An 11203-nucleotide genomic window follows, 5' to 3' on the forward strand; every position below is an offset into this window, starting at 1 on the left:
AAATATCAGGTGGTGGGAAGGGAGGGGCACAAAAAAAAAAAAAAAAACTTCAGTTCCTTGCTGCACTTGTCCTACTTCTTGTCCTCAGCAATCCCACCTCCACCACCCCACTGAATTCCACTCGGCAGCACCCACTACTGAGACAGCCTCTGCCCCTTGGGTCTCAGGCACTCGATTACCCCTTCTAGGCTACATTGACCTCTGGTCCTAAAATAGCACTGTGGCCTTGATACTGGGTTGTGGGAGCCCTGCTCCCCTGCAAAAATGCCACAAGAATGAGGCAGAATGAAGTCACCACCGTATCAAATTTATTATTCCAATGGCACTAACAGCTGGAGTTGCTCATGGTCACACCACACAGGACTCTCTGCCTTCTAGAAATTACCTACCCGCTGTTCCTTCCTCCTTTCTGGGGGAAAAAACCACTACGGACCATTTGCCCAAATATACCTCTTAATGCGTTCATTTAAAAATTTTTTTTGGACATCTTGAGTTTCCCTCTGAAGAAATGGAAAGAAAAAGTTGAATGTCCCATCCCTCCTCCCACTGCCCCACCGGCCAAATCGGTCCCTGTAAAAAGGGCATTTCTGCTGCCCACGCAATCTGGAAATAAATATCAAAAGAAACGGCATCAAGTGTTAACGTTGAGCGATGGCCCCAGAACCTCTCAGGTAGAACATCACTGTGTCGTGTCGGGACAGTCTCGAGGTGTTGTCTGAGAATGTAAGGACGTGCTGCTGTGGTCAAACTGGGTGTGGGTGCTGAGCCCCTCCCACCGAAGTGGGGGGTGCTGCGGCAGGGGCCATCTACAATTTGTCCAGGAAGTTGTCCAGGGCTGGGATGCCTTCCTTCAGGCCTTTGCGCTTGCGGGTCTCTGCCACAACCTGGCTGGGGCGACTGGTGTGGTCAAAGGGGTCTCCGGGCAGGATCTGCCAGTGGTCAAACACACACTGGGGGAAGGCCTGGCCACCTGTGTTGGACCTCAAGTCAGCAGTGAAGCCTGTAGGGGTAAAGAACAGGGACAAGACTCACTGGTCTTCCCAGGAACAGTGGGTCCTACAGGAACCTATGATACCTTGTTGGCCCCACAGGCACACATGTATGAGAAAATGACTAGGACACTACCCCTCAGTTCAGACAACTAGGCACTAAGATAGCCCTTTATGGTGGTGAGCTAAAGCCCAGCTACTCTTTTAGCCCCATCCCTGAGATATCCCTAAACTACACACCCAAAAGCCTTCTGAACTTTGGGGTAGCAGAACCTTTCCCCCTATGCTTAGTGATTTGGGGTCTAATAGGGTTCAAGACTGGATTGCCTCCCAATTGCAAAATGCAGCAGGCTACACCAACTGCTCCCAAAGAAGCCCAGGCCACACGCCTTGCCAAGCCTAAATTAAGCTAGACGTCTGTCCCTCCTGGCCTGGCCTGACTACAGCCTGCTGAGCTTTGTAAGCACTTAGCTGCCACTTACCAAAGGACTCATTGACGGGCAGGTAGGCTTTAACAATAAACATGGGGGTGCCAGCCACTTGGGACTCCTCGAAGACATGGCCCCGTTTCCTGTTCAGTACACCGTATATGCCACCGACCACTAGTTCTGGACACTGCCATGAAAAGGAAAGCAAGCCACTCGGGCCGTCAGACAAAACACCAACCATATACGATCTCACAGGGCATGGGCCAGAGGGCGGGCTACTCACTTGTATTTCCACAAGGTAGATGGGCTCCATGAGCCGGGGCTGAGCAGTCAGCACACTGGCATACAGGCAGCGCCGGGCTGTGGGGATGATCTGTCCACCCCCACGGTGGATGGCATCCGCATGCAATGTCACATCATGAACATCAAAGCGCACACCCCGCATGTTCTCTTCACACAGTGCTCCCTATGAGGTCAGACAGAGCCACAATCAGTTCCCCCTGTCAAGCCCTCCAGGTCTTGGCCCCAAGCAAACCTGGTACCGCTTATCTTGCCTACCTCAGCAGCCCTCATCCTCACCAGGAGCCACAGACCACAGATGAGGTACCCATACTCTCACACAAGTGTTTGCCTCCTAGGCCTGACCCCAGCATCCCACTGAACTACCAACTTGGCTCACAAGAGCTATGTCCCCACCTCCTTGGTGGCCCACTGGAAGCCAGCCACCACGCTGTCCTTGATTTCATTGAGGTACTGCACACCCTTGGTGATGTCAGTGAGAATGTTTGGGCCAGTGCCATCAGGCCCAAAGCACCAGATCTTGCGGGCCTCAGCCACATCCCACTCGTACTTCTCAGCCAGGTACCGGGCCCGCTGCTTCAGCTCCTGGCGGGCAGACACCTCGCCCTTGTCGATGTCCTCAGCCAGACCATCAGGGAAGGGCCGAGCCTTCATGTACAGCCGGTTGTGCTTGTTGGGGGACTTAGAGAGGCAGAGCACACTGGACTCCTCACTAACTGTCTCACGGTATGAGACAACTGGGTCAGATTTCTGCAAAAGGAAGAAACAGGTCACAGCCCAGAAGGGAGAGGTGATCTTTGCAGAAGAATTCCTAAAGCTTTTCCCAATCAGACAGTTAACACAGCAGTGATGTATTAAATTGGAATAAATAGAACCATGTTTGTTAAGTACAGGGGCGTGGTCTACCCTGAAGTCTGTACCCACTGCCTGCAGGATCCAGGAGAGACAGTAGCATCCACTGGAAGATAACAAAGCTTTGCAAGCAAGCCTGGTCTGAGCCCATTGAGCATATTGCTATTTTCTTACAAATAAAGAATAAGGGAAAGCTAGCATGCACATAATTCACAAGCAGAACACCCAATGGCAAGGCCTAGGGAGGCTGGTGTGAAGGGTGTGGACATAGCACCCTTGTTCACCTTGATGGGGATGCAGGCATGGTCTTCCTCCAGATCCTTCAGGCAGATTTCCAGGTGCAGCTCCCCGGCGCCTGCAATAATATGCTCCCCAGACTCCTCAATGATGCACTGAAAAGGCCAAGATTGAGTCCTGAGTGTTGGCCTAGCATCACGCGTAGGCTCAGGGATAGTCTGGGGACTGTGGACTCAAAGGATGGGCACAAAGCAAGCCTTATGTACCCTCCAGTTGATAGAAGATGCTCACCTGCCCCCAAAACAACTTAGGGGACAGTGCTAGAAATTTGCAACACCCAAAGGCAGCAAGAGGCCCTGTAAGCCCTGCTACCAGGTCCTGCCCACACTACCCTTGAACAAATTTAAGATTCACAACCCACAGTAGACATGTAGAATCCAAGCAGTCTTAAAAAAGGGAGGCAGCAGTTACCTAGGCAAGAAATTACCACCTGAAAGGCAGCAGTTTTACCTGGGAAGATGCAGGCCCACCACAAACCAGAGATCCCTACTTTCACAAATATCTCAAATCTCCAAACCATAGCAACCACACCTCAGACCACAGCAAATCCTTCCTCTGCAGGTGGCATCTGCTTTCCCATGCCTACCTGCACCATGGGGTCCGACTTGGCCAGGCGCTTTAGCCCCTCCACCAGCTTAGGCAGGTCAGCTGGGTTCTTGGCTTCCACAGCAACCCTGACAACAGGGCTGACACTGAACTTCATCACCCTCATGTTGTGGGCATGCTCAAAGGTGGTGATGGTGCCTGTCTTCACCAGGAACTGGTCAACACCCACCAGGCCCACGATGTTCCCGCAAGGCACGTCCTCAATGGGCTCCACGTAGCGGCCCATCATCAGAATTGTTCTGTAGAGAGTAGGGGTCAGTAGGCCAAAAGCCAGGTAGCCAGGTCACATCCCAAGAAGCAAGCCAAGGCCTTTTTGGAGCTAAGAACTGACTGCATTCCAATCGTAACCCAGATAACTAACTTACGCACCAACTTGCCCGTGACACACATCAGACTCCTGAGGAGCTGGAACAAGTGCCAACCCACAATTGCTGCTGCAGTGGGGATGCCATTAAACATCACCTTCACTGCCCACTCTGAACATGGGACAAGACCATTGCCTGGAACTCAAGGACATTTACATCCAACTCTGAGCTGGGCTTCACGACACACACAGTTGATCAGCTTTCTCAGAGACTTTACTCATCCTCACTGGGCCATGATGACAAAATAAGCTGGAAATAGCTTAACACTAACCCTCTCCACACCCTCCTGAGCCACGTACTGAACAGGGAAGCAACCGACCACAGATAGTGCCGAAGTGCTTACCTCTGGATGGGCTTCAGGTAGAGGTCCTCCTTCTTCCCGGGGGTATAATTGGGCCCCATGATCCTGACCTTCAGGCCGGTAGACACCAGCCCCGAGAAGACACGTCCGAAGGCATAAAACCGACCTTTGTCGGAGGTTGGCACCATTTTGGAAATGTACATCATAAGGGGGCCTTTGGGGTCACAGTTTTTAATGCCTAAAGACAGATAAAACCCAGATAGGAAAGCCTTATTGCTATGCAGTCTATCCTTCTGGAGTCCCTCCCTGGAAGGCATCCTGACCAGAGATACATGCCATAGCTCAGCCATTTCCATGATCCACATACCCATGGCAGCCTCGTCGTCTGGGGGCCCCTCATACAGAAGCTCACAGCGGTACTTCTGGGCCGTCACTGGGGAAGGCAGGTGGATGGTGATCATCTGCAATAGGGCATCCCCAGCAGGTAGCCAGCGGCGCATTACAGCCTGTGGGACAGAAACAAAAGGGCTTGCACAAGAGTTGGAAGCACCCCAGGATGAGCTTTCTTTTCTCAGGGAGCTATTAAGTGAACAGTAAGAAACTGTGTTCTCCCTAAAAAGTGTACCCCTCATAGAAGGGGATCCAGGCTGTGTGCACGCCTGCCCATACACACCATCCCAGAGGAGGCCGGACGCAATGCCTTAAGGAAAAGAGCCCAGAACCAGAGGTCACAAGAGACTGACAGCCATCTCCCTGATGGGATCTCAGCACCCAAAGACCAGGGTCTGACCACCCATAAAAACGGCAACCTTAGTTCAGAAATGACTACTAAAAACTAGCTCTCCATAGGGGCCAGAACCTCCTCACGCACCTTCAGCAGAGGTTTGCCTTCTTTGTCCTTATCTTCACTGTCCAACTTGATGTCCAACTTTTCAATCAGTTTTGCTGTCTCTTCTTTCTTGAAATTCATAATTGCATGAAACACCTAAGAAAGTGCACACGGGAAGAGTTTAGATAACCTGCTGCTTTCAGCCTAAAACCAGGCATGGAACAGCAGCTACACTGTATAAAGCCTGACCCACTTACCACCAAGGGCATGACCCAACTAATCAAATCCAGATAAAGCCTAATGGAAAATTACTGGGGGGGGGGGGGGAAGGCCACCTAACAGGCAAGTAAAAAATTTTTAATTTACGACATTTTAGACTCCTGCTAAAGCTCCCACCTGCCCTCCACCTAACCACCATCTATTAGAGAAACCCTCTGGTCCCCACTATGCAAGTCCTAAAAATGCCTTCTCACCCATCTTCTGTATCTCCTGCCCCTGCACTGTGAGCTAACAAAAAGTGGCTCAGGTGACCTGTTAGGAGCTGCTAGGTGAAAAGATGTGTTTTTTTCTTTTTGTTTTTGCAGTTTTTGGCCGGGGCTGGGTCTGAACCTGCCACCTCCAGCATATGGGACCAGCGCCCTACTCCTTTGAGCCACAGGTGCCCCTCTGAAAAGATGTTTTTATTACCACTAACAGAGATGCCTGACCATGAGCACCTGCTGTGGGGCTCAACTGGGTTCTAATCCTCACCTTGAAAATGGGATCTAAGATGAGCTGACAGAACGTCCGGGGAAGCTTCTTCCCATCAGGGCTGGTGGCTGACTTGCTGAATTTGCCATTGGCTGGGTCAAAGTACCTAGTAGAGAAAAAGCCCATCCCAACCAGTTTAGGGGGCTGCAAGAAACCCACATAGCTATGAAAAATAGAGCATGGGCAGAACTCCACAAGGTGTCTGGTGATCTTGAGCTGTGTCATGAACACATCACGCTGCTGGAGTGTCACAGATTCCCCCTGCCCTGTCCTCCCCTCCCTGTGAGGCTCACCGGTCACCCCACAGCTTCTTCATCATGTCCTCCACTTTCCTGGCCCGCTCAGCTGGCCCAAGCTGGCCCTCACCCTTGGCTGCAAACTTGGCCACATACATCTCTGCAAACTGCTTCAGGGTGAAAGCCCAACCATGGAGGCCAGACCCGAAACCCACAGTGCCAAGGACAGGGTCAATCTGGGAAAACACAAAAAAAATGAGGAGCATTTAATAGTGGGGCCCTGGGCAAATCTGCAGCTGTAACTCCACCAAACACCATAGGCCTCAGATACTAGATTTCTTCAGTAGACGTCAGGTCAAAGTGAAGAAATGTCAGTCATCATGTACAAGGGCCCACCCAGCCCCACCTGCAGGCAAATCTCAAGGGTTTGATCCAATCAGATGTAAAAACATTCTAGCCTTTTTCTTCTCTCCCAACCTGTTTCCTGGGGTGAACATTCTTCAGAATCCCCCAGGACATCTCCTGGACCAGGCAGAAAGCCCTTCAACTTGCTGGGGAATAGGCAGGGACACATACCATGATGTTGCCCATGGGGCCACTCTCGCCCTCCCCATAGGTGGAGATGATGACGTTCACGTTCTCCACGATACGCTGGAAGGTCTGGTAGAGCTCCTCAGGCTCTAGTTGCAGCTCAAGAAGAGCACGGTCCATCTTGTTCATCATCAGCACAGGCTTGATGCGCTCAGCAATGGCCTGCCTCAGCACTGTCTCTGTCTGCACACACACGCCTACGAACAGGCAGAAAAAAGGGCACCTATCATCCAGAGGCGGGGATGGCTCAAGATCCCTCAAGGCCCTGCCGCAGAGGACCTGCTGCTTACCTGAAACACAGTCCACCACCACCAAGGCGCCATCGGTGACTCGGAGGGCAGCTGTCACCTCTGAGGAAAAGTCTACATGCCCAGGAGAGTCAATGAGGTTGATGAGGAAACCAGAGCCATCCTTGCTCTGCTTAATGAAGTTCAAGTCATTTTCAGAAAGCTCATAGAAAAGGGAGATGGCACTAAGGAGAGAAGGGTAGGTTAAGACTATAGCCACACTTGGCCATCAGCTATCCTACCCACCCTAAGTTGCTGCCCAAGGGAGCCCCAACAGCCAGAGCCACCACTCAGCACTCTCCACCCTGTCCCCTCCCCTTCTTGATTATTCATCCCCAGAGTCAGACCTCAGGTTTCCCACACAAGAGCTGACCCACCCTCTACTTCTACCAGGGATGGGGACTCCAGGTACCAATCTCCCACACCAGCTCCTCAGAGCCCCTTATGCCTCTGCATACGTCACATATGACTCAAAATACTGACTAGGCAAGACTAAAGAAACCCCAGAGACCACTTTTGCCCTTTCTTCTTTTCTAGCCCCAGCTAAGATTGATCAGAGAGAACCTTACAACGTTAATAGCTGGTAATAGATTGCACTGATGGTCACCATGCCCTGTGCTTGCCCATTCCAGTCTCATCCTTTTCGTATTTGGGGCCAAAACAGCCACGGGAAACTGTCCCATCAATACGGGTTGTTTTCACCATCCCTAAATACCAGTTACACTCTCCCTATCAAGGAGCAACTTATCTCCTGATGTTACCAAGTGTCCCTTGGGGTCAGATATACTCCCCCCAAAAGTGAGAACTACTGGCTCAAGCGGCTAAGGCGCCAGCCACATACACCTAAGGTGGTGGGTTCGAATCCCCAGCCCGGGCCCGCCAAACAACAATGATGGCTGCAACCAAAAAATGGCCAGGCGTTGTGGCGGGCGCCTGTGGTCCCAGCTACTTGGGAGGCGGAGGCAGGAGACTCGCTTGAGCCCAGGAGTTGGAGGTTGCTCTGAGCTGTGAAGCCATGGCACTCTACCCAGGGGGATAGCTTGAGGCTCCGTCTCAAAAAAAAAAAAAAAGTGAGAACTACTATAGGTTAAACCCCCGCTTCAAGAATCCCTAGCTCCCAATGCCCTTTCACCCTTGTGCCTCCCCCAGCTGTCACCCTGGATAGAACCTCACTCTCCCCCACAGCATGACACAGGCCCTAACACATCCCAAGATTCACTGGAAGGTCCGAGGAGGAAAGTGATGGTGCCCACAGGTCTCTCCCACCAACTTAGCCCATTGCTGCTAGCTGCCAAACCAGAGAGCCAGTCACCCACCCAGGTCCACAGGGCACCAGAGAGCTTACGTTGACTTGATGGTGATGCAACGCTCCTGCTCATCCTTCCGGGTATCAGTGAAGCGTGTTTCCCCAGCCCGGGCCGATGCAATGATGCCTGCCTTGCACACCAAGGAGTCTGTCAGCGTGGACTTGCCATGATCCACGTGGGCAATGACAGACATGTTACGGATGTTGGCCTTCTTGTCCATGATGGCCCGGATCTGGTCTACCGTGAAGTTCACCTGAGAGAAATGAGGTGGCTCAGATCAGCCTGGAATTCTGGGAACCCAGCTTGGCACAAAACATCCAGTCAATACCAAAACTGCCAGGTCAAAGGCCAGGAAGGGGATGGTGCTGTGGTGGCCCACAACCCTGCCCCTTGAAAAGCACTCCACCAATCTCAAGGCACCACTGATTCCAGCTGTCATTCAGAATTCACAACCCAAAAGACACAGAACGGTCCCCAAACGTGACCAATTTCTTTAACACCAAAAACAACACTAGAAAATTCTACATGTCAAATATGGAACTAATAAAGCCAAAACCATCTCCAACCTGCTGTTGGGCCACCCTGGCTTCTCTCAACCAAAAAAAAAAACCTTCTTTAAAACGCAAGGTCATCCCTTTCCCTAGGGAATCAGAAAGAGCCACAACTACCGGGATATCAAAGCTCAAAAACAACGCTAACCGTCAAAAATCCATGCCCCATGGCTTAGACGCCAGCTTTTCCCACTGGGGAGTCAAAGTAAAGACCAAGGCCAAGGCTCCAGTTATCACGAGGCTTTCGGACCACAAAGAGAAATTTTACTTGCGTCGCTTCCCCTGTTTTGCTATTTCCCCGCTGTCCAAGGTCCCCGGCAAAAAATCGAACTCAAACTCGCGGCGTGCGGGTTACATAAGGCGCCACCCCAGCTCTCCACTTCTACAGCGGTGCCCGCCATTACAACCTCTGCCACATCATCGTACCCCACCCCTGTTCCCGCCACCACCCAGAGCCAGCCGGGCCCGTGCTCTCATAAGGAACGGCGCCCCCGAAATCCGAAAGGGGCTCCGCGAAGACGGCGGCGCGCCGACATGGCCGCTTCCCCATCCCCGACTCAGCCGCCGCCATGTATACTCTTTATCCGGTCTGCTCCAGCGTCCCAGGGTAGGCAGCGCCGGCCCCGCAGAGGGCCCGCCCTAGTTCCGAGACAACAGCTGAACAGAGCTACTCACCATGGTGGCGGATGGCGGTGGATTCTCCCAGGTAGAACCAAGCGAGACGAGTCGCGCCGAGGATGGCGGCGACGACGGCGGAAGAGAACGCTGACGTCAACACTGAGCCTTTTGTAGGCTGACGCCGGCTGGGCGGGTCATATGACTGCGTTGCGGGGGCGGGACAACAAGGCGCGGCACGCAGGCGCACAAAGGTGCGACTCCTAGTTAACCCTTTGGGTGCCGGCCTGGCCTGTAATAGGTTAAGGGGCCGGCGTCCGAGGCGCAGTGGTCGTATCCATCCTGGGCCTGCACTGTGGTGTGCACTGTTGAGGTGCATAAAGCGGAGAGCGTTGTTTTAGCGAGAATAATAATCAGAAAAACTGTATTAGTTTGCAAAATGTCAAGTACTGCTATTAAAAGCACAGTGCAAGGTGAATAGAGTCTGTGGATGATAACCTAAGTCAATTTGCTTTGGACATTGTTATGTAAGAAGATACCAGTGGCAGAAGCTGAGAGAAGGCACACTCACGACCTCTCTGTATTGTTTGTCAACCTCTTGCCTATTATTTCAACATAAAAAGCTTTTTAAAAAGCAGGTATTCTCTCTTGCCTCCTTCTGCCTTCCTTCTCTCTCTCCCGTCTTTCCCCTTGCTTTTCTCTTCTCTCTCTCTCTTCTCTTCCCTACTCTCTCCTTATCTCTCTCACCTCTCTTCTCGGTGCTGCTCTGCAGCCTTCCTCCCCCCACCAATAAAGACCTTTCGTACAAAAAAAAAAAGCAGGTATTATACAACTATTATGTACCGATAATAACTTGAAATCCTATGTATACTTTTAAATGGTGGTTAATCACTTTTAGCCCACAGGTACTTACTGAGCATCTACTAGGTACCAGGCATTATTAAATGTGGATAAAACAGTGAATAAAATGCCTTCCTGGCTTCATCAAACTGCATGTTTTTACACTATCTAGTAGGGTTTCTCTGGGCCTCAGTTTCCTCTTCTGTAAATTGGGAGGGGGGAGTAATCAGTGCTAATTTGGGGGAGGTAGTGTAAAATAAACTGAATACATGCATGGGGATCAGCACCATGCCTGACAACCAACGTTCAATACGTTGGCTATTTTAATCATCTATCAATGCTATTAATAAAGCATTTATTTTCGTTGTCTCTTTGCCATGTCACAGGCACTGGCTTAAGCTCTTTTCTTTGCGCAATCTCATTTTCTCTTCCATTTCCTCTCCAGGAGGAGGCGCAGGAAGACCGTTTAGCATTTGTGTCCTAATCTGACCCTAAAAAACAGTGTTATGTATTTCAGATCTTTGGCTCGAGGAAATGAATTAACATTCAATCGAATATCTTTATGCTTTATAAAGAACCCAGCTCAATGTTTGGCACCTAGTAGGAGCTCAGTATTTACTTGCAATGTTGAATGATGTCCTCCTAGAGCAATTCTGAAAACGCAATTTACTGAAAACCCTGTTCAGTAAATCTTACCCAAAACTCACTCTATAAAAAAGGACAGCGACTTCACTGCTTTTACTGGGCCGGGAGAGGGGGAGGTGAGCGTCTACAAAAAGCATGCAAATTCAAGGCTGGACTTTGAAATAAACCTATTCACTCCTCTCTCCCCCTGAAAATTTTGCTTTGTGCACTTTGCTTTATATAGCTCAGTCATAGCCCTGCTTTCGTATAATCAGAGATTGCTATTGCCATCACCGTTTAACCTAGGGGGAAATGGGGTGTGTAGGAGATGGTCAATAAATACCTATTGAACGGGTGAGGTTTAGGGCGTGGCAGGGAGCAAACGTCAGCAATACCTGGAGCTATCTTCGTTTCACATTTTATGTTCATTTCCAA

At 50.9% G+C, this 11203-nt stretch overlaps 1 protein-coding gene and 1 non-coding gene across 2 annotated transcripts; both read right to left on the reverse strand.

Annotated features, from left to right (window-relative positions):
* Positions 1–631: 631 nt before the first annotated feature.
* On the reverse strand, positions 632–9445 carry EEF2 (eukaryotic translation elongation factor 2). Its single transcript, XM_003788746.3, has 15 exons — positions 9365–9445; positions 8177–8391; positions 6835–7016; positions 6530–6741; positions 6011–6189; positions 5718–5823; positions 5010–5123; positions 4506–4644; positions 4181–4376; positions 3453–3711; positions 2854–2961; positions 2114–2467; positions 1701–1883; positions 1472–1604; positions 632–1000 (listed from the first exon to the last, which is right to left on the reverse strand). Exons 1-15 carry the CDS (start codon positions 9365–9367, stop codon positions 807–809), a joined length of 2577 nt encoding a protein of 858 aa, XP_003788794.1. The 5' UTR covers positions 9368–9445; the 3' UTR covers positions 632–806.
* LOC111724990 lies at positions 6275–6339 on the reverse strand. Its single transcript, XR_002773184.1, has one exon. It is a non-coding gene; the product is annotated as a small nucleolar RNA SNORD37 (small nucleolar RNA).
* Positions 9446–11203: the final 1758 nt, after the last annotated feature.

The sequence above is a fragment of the Otolemur garnettii genome, unplaced genomic scaffold, assembly GCF_000181295.1.
Source record: "Otolemur garnettii isolate 467f Iridium unplaced genomic scaffold, OtoGar3 scaffold00029, whole genome shotgun sequence".
Lineage (NCBI taxonomy): Eukaryota > Metazoa > Chordata > Mammalia > Primates > Galagidae > Otolemur > Otolemur garnettii.

Excerpts from the sequence above, each read along its gene's own strand:
- EEF2 (XM_003788746.3), bottom strand. Across the intron at positions 6,742-6,834 it reads GGTGGTGGACTGTGTTTCAG|GCGTGTGTGTGCAGACAGAG; the intron begins GTAAGCAGCAGG and ends GCCTGTTCGTAG. Across the intron at positions 6,190-6,529 it reads GCCCCATGGGCAACATCATG|ATTGACCCTGTCCTTGGCAC; the intron begins GTATGTGTCCCT and ends GTGTTTTCCCAG.